This window comes from Athene noctua, chromosome 14, assembly GCF_965140245.1.
Source record: "Athene noctua chromosome 14, bAthNoc1.hap1.1, whole genome shotgun sequence".
Classification (NCBI taxonomy): Eukaryota; Metazoa; Chordata; class Aves; order Strigiformes; family Strigidae; genus Athene; species Athene noctua.
This window is the reverse complement of record NC_134050.1, coordinates 1,712,554-1,736,159: the sequence shown is the minus strand read 5'-3', so window position 1 is coordinate 1,736,159 and position 23,606 is coordinate 1,712,554. Positions and strand designations below refer to the sequence as shown.

The 23,606-nt window shown below is 45.0% G+C and overlaps 1 protein-coding gene across 13 annotated transcripts in view; it reads right to left on the bottom strand.

Annotated features, from left to right (window-relative positions):
• MICAL2 (microtubule associated monooxygenase, calponin and LIM domain containing 2) overlaps window positions 1-23,606 on the bottom strand; it is a 128,666-nt gene that overhangs the window by 35,861 nt on the left and 69,199 nt on the right. For 4 of the 13 annotated variants that reach the window (XM_074918468.1, XM_074918471.1, XM_074918472.1 and 1 more), the window contains 4 exons: window positions 22,170-22,277; window positions 20,066-20,252; window positions 18,944-19,032; window positions 17,276-18,605 (listed from right to left, as the gene is read on the bottom strand). In XM_074918468.1, the coding sequence (XP_074774569.1) occupies window positions 18,219-18,605; window positions 18,944-19,032; window positions 20,066-20,252; window positions 22,170-22,277 (771 nt within the window). In that variant the 3' untranslated portion in view covers window positions 17,276-18,218. The other 9 variants (XM_074918470.1, XM_074918473.1, XM_074918477.1 and 6 more) reach the window with 6 other exon arrangements.

Below are 23,606 nucleotides of genomic sequence, written 5' to 3'. Positions count from 1 at the left end.
TCCCTCACTCACCCCAGGTAATGCAGGCAGAGCTAAAGCCAGGAGATCATCTCTCCCTGTGAAAACCTTAATTTCTGAGCAACATCCTCTATCCCTAACCTCCTGCACAAGCCAATACAAATGTATCAGCTGCACAAGTTCCCCTGGGACTCAGTGCAGAGGGGACCAATGACAAGCTCCGGGAGAGTGGTTTTGCTCAATTCACCTACCACATTTAATTCAATGCCGTTGCTTCTAATTTACACCTGTATAAATTGAAAAAAAAATCGGACCTGGGATATGGCTTATTTTCTCATCTGTTAGAGCAAACTATTAGTAAACATCAATTAAACTCCTCTTTAACTTGCAGCTCCTCCATTTATTGCAGGAGCGCACTCGCTCCCGTCCTCCACCTTGCAAGGGTTTCTAACTTGAATGCCAAGTGCTTGCATGACTTGAACATGGAAAACCAATATGTCAAGAGCAGGAGGATTATATATACACCACAGAGCCCGAGCGCTGGCCCACAGGACCCTCCGAGCAGCAATTCCCTGCCCGCAGTCCCTGCATCTGTCCCTGGGCCGTGGCACAGTCCTGACTTCTTTGGCCCAGCCGGGCCACCAACCCCAAGCCACTCCTGGGCAGCGCAGAGTAAACCCAGCGGTGTCCAGGTGGTAGCGTGGAAGTCCACAGGTGAGCGGGGCACAGCTGCCCTCCCTCACGCAGGGGCATGAAACACCCTGGGCACGGCTCCCTCTCCCCCAGAGCTGGGATGAGCTCTGACATGCCATTTCTACTCTCCAGAAGCAAAGCAATCTTGTGAACGAATTTGTAAAACCAAAGTCCTTCAACTCAACTTCCTCCACAAAAGATGCTGCATTTTGTATGAGAATCGGAGCAAGCACAACCAAGCAAGAGTTTGCCAGCTCTGCCTGTAAACTTTGTACCCATGCTGTCAATAAGCACTGCCCAAGCTCACTGCAAGCGGCTGTTAAAGAAAGTCAGTTTTGCTATTTGCTTGCATGCTCAGTGCATACTCCCTTCCCATCCCATGCATTAATGTTTTCCCTGCCACGCTAACAGGAAAGAGGAGAAAACATGTTTATGACTAACAGACACACAGCTGGAGAGCATCGAAACCCACAGACAGACAGACTACCTAAAACTATTCCCGGCGTGGTTCCTGAATGTGAACAGACTTCCAGACTTCCAGTCAGCAAGTCCCTCTGCAACAGCCTGTTACACATCCAGTTTTCAGTCATTAGAGACATAAGAGTCGGGGCTGGTGAAGGACCTCAGGATGTCATCCAGGCCACCGGATGACAGCGATGGATGGCACTGTCACCTCTCTCTTCAGTTACATTCCTGTGCTTGTTTTTTTCTTTTTCTTTTTTATTTTCTTTCTTTTTTTTTTGTTTTTTTAATCATAATATCTCCCTTTGAGTTTTACACATAGAAGCTAATCCTCTCAGGAATCTGTTAGACAGCTGAATCCTTTCTGAGCAAGATAAGTTCGAATTCACAGCAATCAGGTTTAAAATCAGAATCCTACATTAGCATCCACCTCAACCTAGTGAAAGATGTCCCTGCCAATGGCAGGGAGGTTGAACTAGCTCTTTAAAGGTCCCTTCCAACCCAAACCTCTCTAGGATTAGAAAGCAAACCCACTCCTTACTAACATATTTAATCGATATTTGTATTGTGACATATACAGTTGAATAAACTACACTGTACTCAACTCCGTCAGAGCAGAAACTGGACTGCCTTGGTGTTTCAGTGCATGGGATGCCCATGTGTGAACAGAAAATCAAATACTGAGTTATACATTCTGCAGGACATTTGAAAAGATTAAAGTTAGCGCTGCTGTTTCTCATCAAAAGGCTGCACCCTTTTTTGTTACAGGCTCAAACAAAAGGCAAAGATGTCCCAGACGCCTGTGTCAGGGTTTTTCGTCGGCTCTGATGATGTTACACAATTTGACTGGTCTCTCCTAAAAAGCAGCCCTTCCTGCAGCACCAGCCTGAACCCCCAACCCCACAGACAGGTGCTGCAGGGTGAAATGCAGCCCGGGAGACCACTTCAGGCTCCTGCGAGAGATTTCAGTCTCTGAGAACAAAAGCGGTATGGACTGAGTACAGAGAGCAGGGACAAGCTGCTGCTGGATTTATGTAAACACTGTGGAGGAAGAGCGTGGCCAACTCAAACAAAAGCCTGGAGGCTCCACAGGTCTGGAGTCTGCCTGGCAACTATTACCTGCCTCTCCACAGCAATGCAAACAAATCCAACTGGCCATCAGCTGCGACTCCGCCGCTGGCCATCGCTGCCGTTAATTTTAAAGGAGTATCAAAAAGGAGAAATATGATCTGATATAAATAAGGAATTTAAAAAGAAACCTGGGACTTCTTTAAAGCTCTTATTTTACACAGAAAGATAAAAAAGGCTGTCTGAACTAATTCCTCCTGAATCAGCCCAAAGGCCTCAGCCTCCTTACACAAAGGTGAGGCATACATTCATGCTCCAGAACATGGCTAAATAAGAAGCAGCCCTTGTACGTCTCCATTTCAACTGGGAGCCTCGCAGCTCTCCCCGAATCCTGACCCACCCATCCTTGCAGCACCAGCAGTCATGTCCTCAGTGAGACATCAGCACAGCGATGCTGGGCAGGACGACGCTGATTTTTTGGAAATCTGACTCTAGGGTGGAAACCAGGCTCTAAACCTCAGTGCCCCGACTCCCCATCACACCACAGGTTGAGAGTTAAGTACCTCAGGCTGGCACCCCTAGTGACCATTGCAATTCACACACCGAGCTGGCTGATAAACCGGCCCTCGCAGAGCAGGCAGACGGAGCCCCGCTGGAGGCTGAGCTCTGCTCAGGCAGGAGATCAACCCGAGCTGTTCGCCACTTCTAGGCACATGCAGCTTCCCCCCCACCAGCCCTGCTCTCTGCGTAAAGTCAAGCTCTTGCAGAAGGATTGAGGTGGACATTCAGTTCCTAAATCCAAGGTGGCAATTACCACATGAGCTCCAAGATACCAGATTTTGCTAGTCCTTGGGTTCTTTCATAAATATGTGCGTCTGGCTGTACTTACTATGTTATCCTACTTCTTCACAATACACAAAAACGGCCTTAGTGCTCTCCCTAAAGGGGAAGGGGCATGTAGGTGGACTAAGCCATTTGTCTGGGATTACCCAGGCAGCCTGTGATGCTGCAGGCACTTCCATCACCTCCATGGCCAGCCAGAGTTCTCACTCTGCATCAGGTTTCCTCCTCAGGATGGGAGATTTTCTACTAGCAGCTAAGAGACTGAGTCAGAGGAATTGAACTTTGGAAGATAAACACACACAATGTTAAAGCTAAAGAGACATCCGGTCTGTGGGACAGAAAAGGGCACAGCCCTGTTTCTGCTGATGCAAACTGGTGCCGTGCCACTGACCTCCATGGGACAGCACCGAACGTTATCAGAGGAGGACCCAGTCCTCAGGAAACAGTCACTCAAAATAGCATTTGCGTAAGATCTTACTTAATTTCCATCATGCTCACTTCAGATATCCTACTATCTGTGTCTCAGCATGCTAAAGACCTCCAGGAGTGAGTACGCCTGCTCTGGAGCACAGTTTGAACTGGAGTGCCTACTAATCCTTTGCCAAAACATTCAAATCATCTACCCGGCGGGGCATGGACAACACGGGAAGGCGTTAATCTTAGGTCGCAGTCAGTCGACCAGATCTGTCACACAAGTACGGCTGCAGGGACAGGCTGCACAGCCGCAAGTATCTTACAGCACACTGCTGGCCAGTTAAAGTGGAAACGTCCTAACAACAACTGACTTGCATTTTTTTAGGTGCTGAAGTTTCCTAAGCTAGTCAGTATGAGCGAGCCAAGGAGCTAAGGTGCTAATTTCCCAACCCTCCATGTCCCTTGGTGCTTTCCTGCGCAGGGGTGAGGGGAAGCGAGCAGGCAGGGCAACCCTCCTGGCTCTGCTCAGCAAGGAGCAGCAGGTCCTCCACAGCCTACGCAACCCGGTGGTGTTTATGCTGTCTGTTTTATGGACTACACTCACACAACTCTAACTTGTTGTCTCAAGGTCTGGTGGGATTAAGAAATAAAGTTTTCCATTCCTTAAATTGTTGTTAACCTCCTCCTTACTCCACTGTCATCCATATAATGATCCTTCCTCATCCATCACACTGCCCCAGTGCTTTGTTTTGCCCACACCATTGTCTTTTTCATTAATCTCCTGTTTCTCCTCTCCTCTGCCAAGCACACTGTGTCTTGCCTGATTTCCCCAGCAGCCCTTCCCAGGGTGATGTCCCTACTACCACCTGCCAGCCAGCAGGCTCCTGGGTGCTCCCTTCCCACCGCTTTCAGCTCCAAACCTCAACAGCCCTCACCCAGACACAGGCTGCTCTGTTTGAGCTGGGCAGTTTCTGGGGCTGGAGACATCTTGCTGGCTCCACCTGGCCTGAGGTGAGGGGCTTCGGGAGGCTCTGCTCATCAAAGCAACAAGAACAGCTCTGTGCTACTGCAAAACCAGCCTCACACTTCCTAAACCCCGTGACAAAACCATGGGCCCCAAATGGAGAGTGGAGCCAGGCTGGGCTGAAGCTCGCTGGCCAGTGGCTGCCCTGCACTGCGGGCACAGCGCACGCAGGAGGAGGTGAGGCTGTTCTCACCCTCGCCATCTCAACAGCACTGCAAACACTGATGAAGGGCACGTTGCACCAGGGCGTGGGCAACCTGTCTTTGAAGAACACACTGCCTATCCAGCCAAAGCCTGGAGCATGTTTATTTGCTTTAGTACCAGACTGCCAGCAGCATTTCCACACACAAACCCTACCGCTCATCTCTTCAGTGCAAGTGTCTCTCCTCAGCCAGAGGTCTCCTGATCAGAGTCCTTGACTGACTCGCACTGAGAGCAAATAATACGGCTTTAGGGTTTTTTCGTTTGGGAGAATCTCCCAATTCTGCTCTCCTCTATGTAAGGAGTGGAGCTTAGCTGCCTCCAGTTATTTAAATAGCAGCAGCACAGTCAGTGATTTCAAGAGAACAATCCAGTATTATTCTGACCTTCCCACTCAAACACGATGAAAAATTTGGATAAACAATTTCTCCTTTGTCTGTATTTCAAAACCCACCTCATCCTCACATGGGGAGAGAAATGACTGTTTTCCTTACAGGGCAAGGATTTAGCTAAGCCATGTGGTAACTGAGAAGTATTCCTAAAGCTTCCTCTGCAGGGCTCACATCTGGGGCAGCACTCCTCACCTGGAGGTCAGGGCTGTTCAAAACTTGTTCCAATGTATGGGCTTGGCCAAAGAGCCCCTGCAGACCTCACAGACAGATGCAAACCTCTTTCCAGTAAAATACGCTTCTATTCTGCAGTAAGTGTCAGGCCAAGTTTTCCTCAATTCAATAGCGTGCCAGCTCACCCTTGCATTTGGGACAGCAATTTTTGTACCAATTCTCAAATGAGTCTGAGATGGAACCAGCAAGGGACAAAGACGTTACAAGATCTCTGCAACACTAAGAAGGTTTACAAAACTTGGAGGTGGGCCTTATTGTAGCTGCACAGAGATGGTCAAGAAGCAAAAATCCTCATTGTTTTCCCACAGCACCAATAATCCAAACACCACAGTCATCTACTCACTAAAGGTAAATTAGTGAGAACATTAGGTCAGCAAGACCATCTTCAGCCTGTTCGTGGCTTTTAGGGCGACTTGCAGGAATACACCCATGAGACCCAGCAGAGACGGCGGCTGAGCATACTGGACCACTCAGGGAAGTTTGTGCCAAGGAGCAGAGAAGGCAGCAAAGTGACCCAAGACTTTGGGAGGACACAGCAAGGTCAGGAGGTGATGCGCTGGACTGCCAGGCTGCACCCAGAGCCCTAGTCCTTTAAAACCCCTTCACCATGCTTTAGGGGAGGACGGGCTGGAGGAAACTGCTCCCATCTCAGCACGGCCGCCAAGCAGGAGCCGGGCAGGGCTGGTACCATGGCAGGGGCCTGTTTTCAAGCTGATGATCAAATCTCGGAAACAAACTTAGCTTGTTTATGGCTCAGCAAAGTAGCAGCCTTTAATTAGGAATATAATGATGGTATCTGGAGGTCCCTGTATACATATACAAGTCCAGCAGCAGCACTCCTGCGGGAGTTTGAGACCTTTCCCTCCCTCTCTCAGGAGACGCTGAGGAGCCCTGCAGAAAGCACACAGGCTCAAGGCAGCTTCATGATAGCAAAAAGCATGCAAATTCAGTATGGTTCTGCTCACTGAAAGATCACTGCAACTGTCATTTTCTCAATGGCAGGCTTGTAAAATTCACATGCTTACAGAATAACACCCAGTGATGATCCACCATAACCTAAAAAGCATTTTTGCCTCTTTGTTTTTTTGGCTTTGGTTTTTTTTTTTTTTTTTATAACTTTGTGTACCGGTATCCTCAGTGGTCTGGATGCATTCCAGCATCTAAGGAGGTCCTCAAGCATCACTGCTCTCCTGCCAAGGCTCTGTGCCCCCTGGGAATGGCCAAGGAGGCCGCAGGGCAGTGACCGTGGGGGCAGAGCCCAGCCCCAGCTCCGCGGCGGGGACAGCCCTGCAAGCGGCCCCAAAGCCCAGAAACAGAGCTGGAGGCTCTCTGCATGTGGGATCGGGGACTCGGGGATCTCAAGAGCTTTCGCAAGTACCTCAGGCTCTCCTTCCTCCCTCCGGTACAAGGGCAAAGCTGACAGGCAAACGCAGCAGTGGGGAGGTCATTCTCGTCTGTCACACGCCGCGCATTACCGACATGAGTGTGGTGGGACCCGAGGCCATCTTGCCGCTGGCCCGCCCTCACCCTTGGCCCGGCCGGGGCTGGGACATACAAACCCCGGGGCTGAGCTAAGGAAGAATTTAATACAACAGTGCCACAACAACAAACGAACAACAACGATAACAATAACGGTAATAACAATGAACAGAACAAGGGATTTACCAGAGGCTGCGAGGGCGCCGCCGCGGGGCCCTCAGGCCCTTCCCGCGCTTCTCGCCGGCCCTGGCGTCAGAACAACCCGCCTCGAGGTCCCTCGCCGCTGGGAGCCTTAACCCCATCCTAGCTGAGCCAGCACAATGGCCGACAAAGACATCCTTACAGCCCTGGAAAGCTTGCGGTTAGTTTTGTCAGTCGTTTTCTCCTGGAGTGACTTTAAGGCAGTTTAAGACCAGGACAGGTCCCCCCCACGGCCACGAGGCCCCTGGGCTGGCTCTGCTCGGGCTGAGCAGGAGCAGCAGGGCTGGGGGGGTCTCAGCCTCCGGGAAGAGTCAAACCCTCCCTGCACCGCAGGGCAGCGCTGCCAGCCCCTGTGGGGACCCTGCAGGGGTCCCCGAGCCGCGCAGACCCAAATCCAGGGCTGATGCCGTCTCATGATTCTGCGCTGCGCCTCCGTGCGCTGCCGGGGGCGGCTGGGCCGTGCCAGCTCCGCTAGGCCGCTCTGCCAAGAAGCTCAAGCTCAGATTTTTGAAAGCTCAAATCTCAGAGCTGTTTACTGCCCCTCCGCGACTAACAAACTGCTAAATGCAGTCTATCAGCAGGCAAGCTCCCTCTGCTACCACAAAACAGATAAATGCATCATCACGTCCTTCCTCCTGGTCCCAGAGGCTTTGCCAACACACCGGCCCCATTTAACGAGGGAAAGGTGCTGAGTTACACGCCGGTGTCTCACACACGCTGTGCCAATTCAGCACTGCACAGAGAAGCACCGAAACCTATTTCCCTGTTATGCCATGCTTGGCAGTGCAATTGGAATGGGTTTTGCTTAGCTGATGGAAACACTGCAGTCCCATGACAGTCCCTGGCACGGGTGCCCCTCAGAAACCTGCCCGGGAGCAGCGTGCCACTGCACACGTGGCAAAGGAGAGCCCCTTTCCAAAGGGGCTTAGCATCCACCCACCCAGGGCTTCGCAGATGGCTCTCAGCACCTTCTGTGATTACCATTTATAAGGCGTTGATCGCTCCAGCATCCGAGTGTCCCCACCTATAACGCCAGGGCCAACAGACAGACGTCACCGATATGAATAGCATCTCCTGCTTACAAGGCAGCCTGACTTTCTGTATGGGCTGCTCACGCTCCCGAGTCATCTGCCAAACCAGTGTCGGGCAAATCACATTACTGTGAGATGACAAGGGCTCAGATCCAGCCAAATTTGGGCAGAGCCAAGCCCCTGCTGGGGCAGCTGAACCAGGTCATGCATTCCCCCCCACCTCGGGCAGAGCACACACTGCCCACAATGGCACAAAGCCCACACTCTGCCAAACAACGTCCTGCTCCCCACTGGGAGCACCAGGCCAAGCGCCTCGGACACCAGCTGGCTCAGGGCAGCTGTTTTATCAGCTTTACTCAGGAGCGGCTGCTCGGTGCGTGCCTCTGTCTGCCTTGGACAAAAATGGTCAAAGATGCTCCACTGAAAAATCCCCAGCCAAGCCAGCTGCAGCAGCCTCCCCATCAGCACCACCACATCACAGACAACCAGAAGCATTTACATTTATCATCCCTCCTCCTCTTTAGCTGGTTTTAAGTCATGAAAGGGGAATAAATTTTTAAGCAAGGTACAGCGAGAGCTCCCATAGTATTACTTGGCTAAGGTGAGTCAGACCAAATGGGAGCCCTGCACAAACAGAAAGGGGAAGTGAGCCTTGCTGAGCTAACTGAAGTATGAAAACTAACACAAACCCAGAGAACATCCCCAAAGGCCAGGAAACAAGTTTTTAAATTGTTATCAGCCTTTCTGCTTTGGGCCACAACAGCCTCAGTGTACTGGTGGTCAGGAAGAAAGTTTCTGCAGAGAAGCTGGTCCAGAAAACACTCCCGAGAGTGCCCTGATCCATCTGGCTTGCGGGGCTCCTCACACCAAACACAAAGGCTGGTGGCTGAGCAGGTGGAGAACCCCCAGCTGGGCCCTCGAAGGGGTAAGAAATTATTCATATCTGCTGCTGGCAGTGCGAGGGGACCCTGTCCCAACTGCCCTGCCCTGAGGCCTGGCAGCACGGCACCCACCCCGCAGCTCAGGAAAAAGCAGGCAAGAAATGACAGGTTTCTTACAGGCCTACCCATGTTGCATATCTGTGTGACGGCCCTGTTCAGCAGGAGGAAATCTACTGGAATTCGGTGTTGCGACCCGCATTTGGGATGTGATATTTTGGCACCTCTGACACACCACGTTTTTGTGACTCCCTAGCTGTGAAGCAGGGACAGTACTTACCCACAGCTGCCCCAGCCATCCAGGACTGGCAAAGGGCTTTCAGATCCTCGGGTGAAAAGCACCACTGAAACTCCAGGTGCTGCTTTCGTCAGTGGGAGGCGGGTGCCTGGACACCCAGGGTGGCACCTGGTTCACCTTCCCCACTGTGCAACTGGCCCAACACAACACAGTGCCTCCCGTAAAGACCCCAGCCTAGCTTGTGTCCTGCTTTTCAGCTGGTAATCCTGAGGTTCTTGGCCTGCCATTAAACTGTGTCACCCCATAACTCATTCACAGGATGAGTGGACTCTGCCTGGCCTTGTATGGAGCTGCTGACTAAGGCAATGACAGGAATGAACAATTTTAAAGTGGAGTTACTCATATATGTAGGCAGCTCTGATGGTGAAAGCAAACACCAGCTGGCATCAAAAACTGACATTAAGAAATTCAGTCAGCAGACCACAAATTGATTTGTAGCACACCCAGCACTCTTCACTGTCTCTCTGACTTCTTACTGTATAATAAAAAAAAATAATTTGTGAGTCCTGCTTATAATACAGCAGTGCTTTAAGAAAGCTGTGGGGCAGAAGGAAGGTGTCTTCATACCAGCGCTGTGGAATCACAGCTGAAGTGAGCCCAGGCAGCACAGGGATGAGATACAGAGCAGAAAGCACAGTCCCATGCACAGCTCACGAGGGACTGTGAGAGGGGATGGGGGAACTATGACACTGGCTTGATTAAACCTCGATCTTGCAGCTACGCACTGGTTACCAGTCCACACTGGAGTGAAACCCAGGCTCAAACCTGTTACAGCTTCAGCCTGTGCCCCAGAGCCTGCAAACGTGTAAGGCTGGATGGCAGGACTGCCCGTGTTAGAGTTTGAAACTGAAGACATCCCATTAAGGTATTTCACAGACCTGCCTTAAGAGACTACAGGCCTTCTAGCAGCATTCCCAAACTGATATCCTGTCCAAACTTTGAGGTTTCATCACACCTCAGAAACTGCCAGGCAGATTTCTGTCCTTGAAAATGGACTCCTGTAAAAGAGACGATGTTTGACATCTCACAGATTTCAGTTCTTGACACCTTTCTCCTGGTTTTTCCTCAGGTTTCCTTCATTTGTCTACAGAAGTCATTCCCATGGTATGGCAGCTAACACGGCAAAGAGTAAAGACAACCACTGCTCCCATTTCCAAGGGGTGCCACACAGCTCCCTGTGCAACAGGGCCTGTCGCCTGCCTGCCTTCCAACCACCAGAAGCAAATGCTTTCCTGCTGCCTCTTCTCCACCCATGGCCCAGCGACAGGCTCCACCATAGCCTCCTCCTGTCTCCACGGCAGGAGCACGTCTTCTCTCACCTCCCCGTGGGCCCACGCCAGCACCTACACAAGTTCTTCAGCAGCAAAACACTTTTTCAAGGCATCCACTACTTACTCGATGAACAGACACTTCTGACTTCAGGCACAAAATATAACCAGGGAATTTGAAGTTGGCAAAGCAAGACAGAGCCCAAGTACATGACTTTTGAATGCATCCAGGACAGTGCACATTAATGCTCTAATACAGCCTAAGCAAAAATTAATAAAGAAAAAAGCAACTCCCTGAAAACCTACTGGATATGCTGAATGTATATATTTATGGAAAATTGCTTCCCAAACGAAAACTGTTATTATCACACTATTTTGATCATTTTAGAGTAAATATATTTTTATCAGAGCAATCTGTGTTAGTCTGGTATATTAATGCATGTAATAATTGTGAATTCAGAGTGCAGCCACAACCGTTTCAGTCTCCAGAGTGATCAGCATCTGCTGAAATATTTTTTTGCACACAGACACAAAGCACCAAAAAATCATAAAACAAAGATGTGAATTATTACCTGCAGAATAAATGCTGAAAGAGCAAATTCAAGACTATAGTAACATGCAAATTTCTTCACAATTTCACATTTCAAAAGAACATATCAGAAATTCCAGCCATTTCAAACAAGTTTGGAGCCCACCACCTGATGAGATGAGATCAAAACCTCCCTTCTTTTTGTGTTAACACAGTTCATGAAGAAAAGGAAAGAGACTTGGGGAAATATTTACACGACTAATATATATACTCACATCAAGCATTAATACATAATGTCTTCTGATCTTCAGCAACATGATCTTTCATGCACAAAAATCAAGTCATCTGCAAACATGTCATGCCTTCGAAAACACAGATATTAATGCAGAATTCAGTGCATTTCAGAACTCATTGTTTTGATTGGAATGTGAGAAATGAGTGAGCCAGAAATAAATTAGAGCCAATTATAGTAACTAATTGCCATAATGTTGTGGGAAAATGCAGACCATAGCCATTGCTCGTGGTTGGAATACATACAGAACCAACTTTCACTGGCATTTTATAGCTGTGGAAGTCTAGAAGAAACCAAGAGGAAGAGAAATGACTCTTTCTGGTAGACTTAATGAAAGGCTGACATTTGAATTTGAGTGATTTTAACACGTTTTGTCTGTGTGCTTTTTTTTTTTCCAAATCAAGCATGCTTAAAACCTGAAAGATCTTTTTTATTATAAAGCATTAGCATAATTATAATAAAGGAAGGCTACCTTTACAGAATCCTGACATGTTTGCTTTTCATTAACAGACATCTAGGCAGGTAATACTGCATTGCTTTGAGAATAAAGGATTAGTCTGGCTTTTCAAAGCAGCACATCTGTGTATGTATTTCCAATCCAAACAGCCCTAGTGACAACAGACAAGTTCAGAACCCATTTGAACCAGTATAAAGAGGAGGAAAGACAGAGCAACTCCTGAGCCTGCCAGACACAGCAAACATCACCTCTGCATTTCTAGTGTTATGGTGGCATCTATAACATCAAGTAGCTTTCAAGTCTGAGAAAGCATTAACTATGTAAAGAGGCATTAGTATCATCTGCTCCAGAAGCGTGATTTTTGGAAGACACCCAGTTCAGCAGCTCGAGACCAGAGTAGCAGCCTGTTTGCCTTTCCAGCACCGCTGCCAATTCCAGCTCTAGAAAGGGACAAAGCATGACTGCTTTAGAGTGCATTTCTAACAGCGTGTGCTTGCTGGAGCCTGAAAGCACTGGAGCTTTTGGAGAGAGCTCAGCACAAGAGCAGCAGGAGGATTCAGGCCTCCTACATGCAGGGAGGTCTGCTCATGTGGTCAGAGGAGGCCTGGAGTCCCAAATTAGGTTTGTTAAATCCACACAGAAATGAAACCCAATAAGGTCTTCCTCTAGCAGCAGTACTAGGAGCAAAGCAAGGAATATTTAGTTTTATTGTGTAGTGATTTTGACTGAGAGTGAGGGAACTAACATGAACTTGCTCCCCTCAATTTTGTTTATTTTATTTCTTTTCCATACACTGTATCCTGTCTTGGTCACTAACCTTATAGGGCAGTGATAGGATTTGCTACTGGTTTGACTTTTTGGGCCTTCTGTGCCACCACCAGAAACACAATTACTACAAATCTAGACTCTAACGTTACCCCAATTGCAAGTCATGGTACTGATATTTTAGCAGGACTAAGTGAAACTTTATGAGAACAACATGAACATCTGATGCCTCTCAAAGCTTCAGTGCCAAACAAATCATCAGTTTCTGCAGACACAAAAACCTCTTCTGATGTTTCCATGCCACTGCCTCTGCCTAAAATGATCAAGATGGCAGGGATGGGCCTGCTCCGAAACCATAAACTGTGCAAAGAGTAAATTTAGTTTTACCCGAATTGCTTTGACCATTGCAATTAAGGAAGTGCCAAGTATTGTCTTAAATGGTGTTTGCTGCCCTATGTTTTCATTACGCAAATCATCTCCGCCTCGGACAGCCAACTTTCTACTGTGTATGGTGGCTTCTTCTCTGGCAGGGAGGATGGAATAGTTCACTGGGAATAACATTTGGTGTTCTTTAGCAATGTTGTCTTTAGCAACACTTAAAAAAAAAAAAATCATTTCTGTCATTCAAACAACCCTAGTGAGGCTCAGTTTAAATTGACTTTAAAAAAAAAAAAAATCACACAATCTTTCCGTTAAATTATGGGGACTACTCTTTCTGGTATTTGTTTTCTTCTTGAAATACAAAGGAAGAGGTTATAGCTTAAGAATTGCAGAGCAAGCAAAAGAAAGAAGACGACTTAAGAAAGCTCTTTTGGAGAACCTGCTGTTTAAGAAGAACCACATCACCAGCTTTAAAAACAAAAATGAAAATTAAAAGAAGCCACACCAGAGCAAAGGCAGGCAAAGTAAATAAATAAAACAAGGCCACTGTTATCAGATAATAGGTCACCATTAGCTACTGCTTCCAGGGGTCCAGAAGATACAGGGAGCTTGCAAACAGCACTCCAGAGCCAGTTGTAAAGGTAAAGCTTTACCCACAGTTATTACCTGCTTTTCCTGTACACGATATAAAATCCCAAACACATTAACTTAGCGTGACCTTTATGACATTTGTTAATATGTAAAATAAAAACAAGGAAAGGTAACAGAAGTCAAAGAGAAGAGGACAAGCGCCATTTGTGTATGCAATAGAAGCAACCCCCATGCTCACCAACACCAACTTATTCCCAGGAAGGATAAATCCCAACACCAGGCACCTCCTGATCAGCAGCGGAGGGGAGAACTTGTCAAGGACCCCAATGTATATCCCTTTCAAAAGGGACACGTGTGATTATACCACCACAGCGAAGTTCTCTGGCCTTGGGTCAGGCCACAACAAAGATAATACAACAGCATCCACCAGAAAAGGAATTTGCAAAAACGAGTGTGAAGTCACTATTAAGTCTCTTTTTAAAAGGAAGAGATGAAACAAGGAGACTTATAAAGAACTATTTATTTTTGTTTACAGCAGATATCATAAATAATGCTAAAACAATTTTCACCGTGTGCAAAATACATTTCCATGTGAAAATTTCCGTGTGAAAATTTAAATACAGCATTAAGAACTATTTAATAAAAATATTCAGTTATTATTATAAAGTAAAATGAAGACAGATTTAGGAGAAGGAGGACAGAATCCTCACTGGTCAGGAAGAGCTAGGAAGACTCTGCAACAGAGGGTAAAAACCACAGCAGTGGGAAGTGGTTTGAAATGGCAGACCTTTATGTCACAACCTTCATCTCAAAGCATGCTGAGCTTTGTAACAACACACCGTAGCCCCGAAATACAGAGGAAGTCATGTCCTAACCGTGCGTGCAGGAAGTGACGCTTCAAATACAGAGAGGTTTCTGTGTGGGCACAGCGTGGGCACTTGCAAAGCCATCGAGATATTTCAGGATGCCCACACAAATAAATACTATTGCTTTAGTCACGCAAACATACAGGCCAGCAAGGCAAGGAGTGTGGGGCTCCGATCCTGCAGTCCTGCCACATTCCTGGCTGAGGCCTGTGAAATGAGGCAAATGGCAGAGGATGTTTGGCCTCTCCTGAAAATTGCTGCTTAGCTCAGTTCCCAAAGGCCCTTCCCTGTGGAAGGGATCCTTGGCAGGGAAGGCTGGGCCGTGACCACGTCAACCAAAACCTCAGGGTGCTTGCTCGTCAGATTGAGCCCTTGGTTCTTTTTTTGGATTAATTTCCCCTTCTAGATTATCAACATGTGATTACACCTACCGGGACTTACGTAACAAATACACAGAAAATAATCACACAAATTTGTCATGAAGAGCAGTGGCAATGTCTCATGCGGCAAGACAAATCCATTCATCAGAGTGGCAAATGGGGCCTAGTTAATTAGTTAACAAGCCAACTCAAACCAAAACACTCTGGTTATAAAAACTTGTCATTCTGATATCACAGACTAAAAATAGCATGCACATGTATTGCTGTTAGACCTGCCTACCACGTTAACTTGGGGCAGAAGACTGGAATTTGCATCGCTTCGGCCACTTTTTCAACAGAATCCTTTCCTATTGTACTTTTCCGGCATGAAAGCAAAGAAGTGCTTAGAAAGCACCGCAGTGCTCAAATGCTGCTTGCTCACTGCACGTGTGAGCTCAGTGGAAATAGGTGCTCACGCTAGCCAAGAGAATCAGCTGGCTAACCTCGTCCTGACCTTATTTTAAATCTTTCCTTTAGTACTTCGAAAGAAATAAGGTTTCAACTAGTTCTTTCAAGAAAGAATTTACTCGCCTAACTTACCTTAAAGGCACAAGGAAGTGTACATGCACAGACACAGAGAGAAAAACATTCTCTACAGAGAGCACAGACGTTACCTTTTCTGGAACTGTGAACTCGGCAACAGGTTAAGTGACCATGCCAAAGCTTGCATCCATTAATATACCAGACACACACAGTTTGCTCCAAAAGTCTTAAAAAAAGTGCAATGAAATGCTTTCAAACAGTGTTAGTCACACAGTTTTGGAACTGGCAAGCGGAAAAATTCACCTGAGAGCAGCAAGGCTTCAGCCAGTGAGCGGGTGCAGCACTGGAATGATGAATTGGGCTAAAAGCAACAAGGGAGATTGACAGAGAAGACAGCAGGAAAAAAAAACACAGAACTTCACTTGGTTACATTGGAAAGCATCAGAAAGATTATGTAGGTACAGAGAAGAATTGGCCAAAATGAAACAGCCTTTCTTCATTAAATCATGAACGAGGACAAACAGGTATGAATCTTACTAGCAGAATATTAAGAGATTAAAAAAATAATAAATCTACCGAGTAGATTGATACCAATAAAAAAACCTTCCCAACAGAATCACCTGCAAAATCCCAGTGGAATATGCAGTGTAATTAAGATTCCTCAGGAAAATGTTTTCAATATGCAAATTTCTGAATTCTGTTGTGGGAATTTAGGGATTTTATTGCCCATTATATGAATCTATATAAAGCCAATACCATCTTTAAAAATAAAATAGAAGAAAAAATTTAAAACTTTTTACTAGGAAGATTCATTTTCTTTTAATTCCTTGGACAGAGATTTCCAAGTTTATTACTGTATCATTGTTTTCTGTAAGTTTACCATTATGCTCACCCAGAAAATTTGCTGTAGTAAACAGCAGGAGAAAATTTCAGAAAAAAAGTTTTCCTAAATTAGACTGTGCTGTTCACAAACTGAAATCAGAATTGATGGCAAGCCAAATTTTAAAACTTTACCACTTAGCAGCTTGCTGTGCTGCAAGAGTAACATGGCAAATTGCACTGCTGATTTTTCCTTTTTAAGGTGAAACATTTACGATCATTAGGAAATAATTAAAAATTATACAGTGTTCCAAAGCAGTTTTTTTTTTTAAAAGTGTTATTAAAAAAGGTACAGATACATTTCTTTACATATATACAGATGCCCACCATGTTACGACAATTGTCGCTGTGTCCAGTCAATATTCTGGCAAAGTTTTGTTGAATACATGTTTGAGCATTAATGGTAATTTATTTCAAATGAATGCCACCTTATACCTAAACAATTTTCTTCAAGTACTTTTCAAGTTCGTGCATATATTTAACATTTTTCCCCCAAATACATGATTACTCTAAAATGTGAAAAGCTTTATCCTTGTAGTTTAGAGAAAGTCAAACTATCTAGAAGAAAAATCCAGTTTGTAATTTATTTTAAACAGAAGACACATTTCCTTTTAATACCTAAGAAACAAAACAATTCAAATAATCTTTTCCCACATTATATTAAAAAAAAAAAAAATCAAAAACCTGCCAGCCCATAAGCAGTGCAGTCATTTAAGATCACTGGAAGGCAATCCTCAACTTTGGTACTACCTGAATGAGACATTATTTCCTATTATTTAATCCACATTCTTTTTGCTAGAAATAAATGTTACAGATGCTTTAATTTTAGGCTACACATTACCAATGTTTATGTATTTATCTACTTTGTGATTAACTTCTTAATTTAAAAATTTAAGTAATTGAGAGGCAGGGAGCATGCTTACCTCACTGGCTAACTAGGCTGAAAGTAATCCGAATTTGGGATGCTGGTGTCTCCTCGCCATTAAATAGCTTAATTAACCTGTCCTGAAACCTGATTAAGGTGCACCTTGTTGAGAGACATCTGAAAGACATTAACAGCTGCTCCAGGTAATAGAATTTCACCTTTCTGCCATCAGCTTTAGACACTGAAATGAATGAAATATCAAACTGAGAAGTAATCTCCTTGGAACGATTGTGGGTTTTTGCTGTTTGTTCTAAACTTGTATTTTTAAAAAACTCCAAAAGACAACAGGAGCAGCACCTACCCAGAAGCACAAGAGCAGTGACGTCAGTCACAGAGGAGTGCTCCATGAACTGATATCCCTCAAATCAGCCACCTAATGAGGAAGCCTTGATTGAGGAATAAGTCAGCTCTAATCACACTACTAGTTCCCTTGACTTACAGTTTGAATCAAGCCTTTACTCAACTAAGGTCTGCTCTTCAAATTGATTTTAAAACTTTAAATAAATTAGTAGTAAATATTATACCCACTAATCAGCAAAGGGTATCTATCATATGTAAGAAATGTGAAAGCATGACTAGGAGCAACACAACTTAAGTATTTTTTTTTAAACATATTCATGCAAGTTATAAACCACATAACCCAGAGCAAAGATGAAAGCAAGAAAAAAAAAGTATGCGCCATATTCAGGTTTCAAAACCCAGTCATTTGTCATAAATATTCCCCAAATATCTGAAGGAACACACATTCTTTCTTAGTCTAATGAAAAAAAGAAAAAAAAACTGGGAGAGGGGGCAGGGAGAAGAATGGTTTTAAAATGTATCACCCCCACAATGGTCAGATCACAGGATTAAAGGCCGGGGAGGAGGGGATTTATAAAATATCCTTCATCCGTCTCCGTGTTCTGGAAATGTGTCCGGACACTGCCCTTCATGCTCTAACATACAGTACATTTTTATACTGAAAACTGTGATTGCACCTCGTTTATATCAGAAGGAATCCACCATTCATTTAAGTCACACATTAAATTGCATGAAAAGTAAAAAAAAACAACAAAAACCCTCAAGAAAATAGCGAGGCTGTTCATTTTGAAAATCTGAAAGGCACAACTAAGCAAGACATGTAGAAGAATTTAAACCCTACAGAATTTTTTCACCCATTCAAGCACATTTTCAAGTGATAGCTCTGCTTCCCGGTACATATGAGTAAGTACCTCTAGGAGAGCACAGAGGAATGGCACACCAAGGCTCAAGAGTTCGTACAAGTAGGTATAGTTATATGCATTGTCCCTGAAATGAAGCTTGGTAGCGTGCAGAAAACCATGCATCCAGTTAGACAGGCGTCTGGGAATGTCAAGCAGATCCCTTGTCACCCGAAGGGGCCAGCTCAGCGTGCCCCTAAAGAAGGAAGCCAGGATACCTGGGGACCTGTCCTCTGGACTGCTAGCAGTAGACAAAGTGCTTTCTGTGCTGGTCTCTGTGGGTTTGGGGTCCTCTTTCTTCCACGCTTCTGTTGCCTCCTTATATAAGCATTAAAAAAAATAATGTTAAAGATACTTCTAAAATATGGAAAGTCCAGTTTCTGTTACTGTTTTCTAGTCATATATATATTTTCATTTTCGATTGCTCTTAAATTCAACTTTACTTTGTATAGAGAAAGCTAAATTCCATTGAGAACCAAACTATAAATACACCAAACTCACAGAACCAGGGTGTTATATTTTACTACGGATTTTACTACTTCTGGACATTAGGTAGAAAACATCTCACACACACAAATACATACACAAGAATTGCACCCTGCTCCAGGGAAAGCTGCCTCAACATTTCCTGCGTTAGTAATATAACCAATACGTACCTTCCCTTGGATCTGTAATGTTCCTCTTCTCTTTCTGTGTTTCGTGCTGATTTTGCAGTGTGTAAAATGAGGTTTGCAGTAAAATTTACCTACAAGAGAAAAAAAAATATATTCTATCTATGTGTATATAGACTGAAAACTCATTGTCACATCTATAAAAAGATGAAATTAGGATAATTAATGGTTAGGTAGCAAAGAGAATGGGAAACTTGCCACTGACTGACTAGCTCACAGGTCTGAATGGGTTTCTTTTACAGTACAGATATTTATTAAATAAGGCAAGGTCATTTCTCTACCACACAGCTTTAAGATTAGTAAATAGCAGAAAACTACGATTCTCTAAACACCAAGACACAAACCAACACAAGACATCAAGCAGCAAAAGGTCAGATAATCAGTTCAAAAAGATTCCTTCCAGAAGATTCTCCAGACTGCAAGAGAGCCACCTTTGACCTTGAGTCTTTAATCCTTTCACAGGAGGAGATTCAGGTTAATACTCCAGTCTACTCAAATCATTTGGGCAGGGGAATTTCAATTCAGTTTAATAATTTCCCTCTAAACTAAAGGAAAAGGCAAACAAAAACTTCCAGTCTCCAAACTCCAGGCTGTAGCAGGGACTGAGCGCCTAAGATCCGGACATCCTGTTCTACAGCAGAGTGGAAGAAATGACACTGCTGCTTGGCCAGTGCTACTGCTTTCACCTTCTGAGCCGAAGCATCTTGAAAGAATTAACCTGTACTCCCCCCATCCATGCACATCTTATCCTTCTAGATCATGTTATTTAACGGCCAGCTATCACAGATCAGAATAATTCTGTGTTGTTGAAGAAAAATCACTTATCCCCCCCGGCTTTGACCTGTGATTGGACAAACTGCATTTTGGTCACTGAACTTATTTTCCGCTGAGGATTTTTTTCATTTAAAGCTCAGGTTTGTTGTTACTGGATTCTTATGAAAGACCAGAACTCCAAGTACAAGGACTCAAAGATCAGCACGGATGCTAACAACATACTTGGCAGACCTCCTCCTGACCGAGCTACTCGGCCAGGTCTTTTTCCCTAGTTCCATTAAAAGCATCGATACCCAGACATTTTAAAACATTCTTAAATAGCTCCTATATTACCTTCATCAACATCGAAGGCATAAATCCCTAAACGGAGTGTAGTAGAACATATTTCACACTTGAAGCACTCCCTGTGAAAGAAGTGGCCTTCTGCACTCAGCCGCTCCATAACATATACCCGTTTTTTGCAGAAATAACAAATGTCACTCCCCCCGATAGACTGAGGAAATTCTTTTCGCAGAGATCCCTGTTAAAAGATAAAAATAGAAATGCATGTAAAGCCGCTGCACTACAGCCAGATATAAATTCTTATTAAGCAGGCAGCTGCTTTAGCTGCTTGAAGTTTTACAAAGCACCCTCCACATACAATTAAAATAAGCATCAGTCAGCTTTTTTATTACTCATTTGCTGTAATTCTGTAGGCTCATGCAGCAATTCATAAATCAGACATCACAAGGACTTTAAGGGGTGAGTTTTCAGCTGGACTTGAATTCAGTTTTCCTCTGGGAGCTCCCAACACTGCGTTTGCTCAGGCAGAAAGGCAGCACCACTCCCAGATGCCCGCTCACGGCCCTGCTGGCGCAGGCTCGGGCACTCCCGTCCCCAGGCATCGGCGTCTGCCAGCAGAGCCAACGGGCAGAGCTCGCCAGCCTCCAACAACAGACACGTGTTCGGAGCTCAGAAAACAGACACCCTGAAGACTCGATTCATACGCACTCTGGAGGAAAATGGAGGCTCATGCTTTTAAGGTTCAGGAAGAAAAACTGACAGTCTTTGATGCTGGTGTCTGAACTACCATCTACATCGCCGCAGACGTGCCGCCCCCCCTCAGCCGTGTGCCTCATGAGACTGCGGCCCAAGCTGGGGCTTGCTTTGTTTTAGAAAGTAATTTAATTCCTACCACATACATTCAGAGTATTTTAAACTCACTGGACTTTAAAATATGATCCATATTAACAACTTGAAACTATTTTGAAGTTTCTGTTGAATTTGGGCTGGCAATTAACATTCTTTAACTGCCACAAATTTCATCCTGTCCAGATACACATGCAAAAGGTACAGAAAAGTAAATTATAAATGGATTAGATGCCACTGGGCTTCCCTCTTCTTATTAGAGGCAGGTATGAGGATGTTACTCTGCCTTATTTTATTATGCTTAGTTATAGGTTGGTGCAGATGAGCATCCTGTCTCTGCCACAGCCATCACCACCTCTCTCCCCTTCCACCATCCCTGCTGCCACAGGAGAGGTACCATGCATGAGACAGAGGAGGCACAGGCTTGGCAGAGTCCAGGCACATTCAGACAGCAGCGCAGTCCACAATTCCAATTTGCCAGCAAAAGGCGGCCTTGGAACAATTTTTTAATATTAAGTGCAAGTCAGTACTGTCATTGTCACATGGTCTTGTGCTTAAAAGTTGAGAATCCTATTCCAAATCTTCCATTAGTAATCCATTTTGCTGTGATGGGTCATTTCCGAGCATGAAACTTTCCAAAAAACCAACCATGCAAATGGAAAAATATACAAATGCATTTTCAAAAATACAGTGTTAACAGAACAGATAGTTACAATGAAGTGGAAGCAATTGAATTTAGCACTGACTAATAAGTGTCATCACCACAGCACACCACCTTACTTTGCTTCCCAATATCTGACAGCTCTGAGCAGTGGAGGCGGGAGATGGAGAATGAGGAACAGGGCAAGAAGCTGTAGCTCTGTCTAGAGACTGCTTCTGAACTCACAGAACAGTGTCAGAGTTTAAAAACAGCTCTCTTCAAAATGAGGCACGGTGATTCAGCATTTGTGGGTTAAAAATAACTGCATAAACATGTACTGTAGAAAACTTTCTTTAGAAGCCACCCTGATTAATAATTGTCTTCTGTTACTAATTGTACCAGTAATTACATTTAATAAAAGCCTCCTGAAGTTTTAATTCATACAGACAAGTAATAAAAATATAAATAGCAGGCATGGTGAGAAACGTTTCCAGCACATCCACACATCAGCATATTTTACCAATATGTACTTGATTCCTTAGTAAGTGTTAGACTAAGACTTGTCATAACGCTCAAAGTGCTCCACAACCAGGCTCTTAAGTCAGGATGACACTCTGGAAACACCACTCTTAAGTTGAGTTATTGTTTTTTTTGTGGGTTAAGTCTTACCAGTTCAAGGGGGGGAGGCTGTGGCTTGGGTCTGTGATCATTCACATACAGATTGACAAGGACTTCAGCCACAGCTCCAACTGCACGTGAGACCTTTCCTACAGTCATCTAACCAGAAAAGGGGAGAAGATGAAGAATAGAAGGAAGAGCTTTAGTTATTCTCGAAAGAGAATGTAACGAGAAAAGGACGAGAATGATCTGAAAACATGCAAACAATGATAAAGAGGCTAGGAGAAAGCGCAGAGGCCAAGTCTAGCAGAGCACAAGCATGTCCATGCGAGATCGGCTTGGTCCAGCTGGTGGCCGCAGAAGGCTTCTGTGCAGACCACACACTTCTCCTTAGGGATCACGGAGAATGAGCTGCCGGGAGCAAATGCTGCTCCCACAGCACAGGGCCTCCCGCCCCGGTCTGCCAAAGCCTGGGCTGGGACCTACTCCCTGGCTATCAGGGTTGGACCATTCTGACAGATTAAAAAAACCCCCTCTATTGTTCTCTTTGACTTCTTGGGACTTTGTATTTCAGAATGGGGGTTGGGACTAAATTTCACATCAACAGACCACAGACAGTAGGATTTCAGGAAACATTCTATGAAAACGTATTGAGAGTCCTGCACAGAAATATTTGGTTGATGCTCACAGAACAATCCTTCTCCCTCTCCCCAGGGACTCGTCTTAATGTCAGGGAAAACTGGAGAAACTACGCTCATGAAAGGCAGACATCTCCTTTAATCTGTTGCAGCCACGAACATTAGGCTGTTTCTAACCAAATCTATCAAACAGGCCTTCAAGGAGACTGCAGTTCCTTAGGGCTGTGACTCCAAACACACCAGCTCACCGACTGCATGGTCCAGGCTTCCGTGCCAAACATGCCCGGGGACTGGAAAAGGAGAGAGGTGGGTGTGCGTGCCTGGGTGTGTGAGGGGCAGGCAGGTGGGTAGATACTCTAGTTCTCTGTTCTGGGAATAAAAGACTGTGAAGACTTCATAGCTTTACAGAAATATTTTCTACCCTAAGCCATATTTCCTGTAGTGATTCTGATTTTAGTTTTACGGTTAATATAAGATCCCACAATCTCTCTGGCAGCAAAGGCAGCAGGAGCCATCCTGGTGTAGCCAGAGATCCCATACTCTGCTTCCGCAGTCAGAACATTTTTTTCCCCCAGAGGATCCATGATCTCATGTCTTATGCTCCATTTGCTCCCACATAGCCCAAATTTTAAGTCTCACACTTCTCAGCAAAATTATTTTTCTACTGCCACCACATCAAGGCTTGGTAAGAGAAAGGTTTTGAAATATTAGAAAGTTACCATGAAGGAAGGAGAAAACTGTAAATGCAATGGTGTCTGTGATATTTTAAAATAATTTTAAAGCATTTTCTATCAAGTTTAAAAACAATTATAATGCATGGTGGGTGTGTTTTCCAAAATTATGATGGATA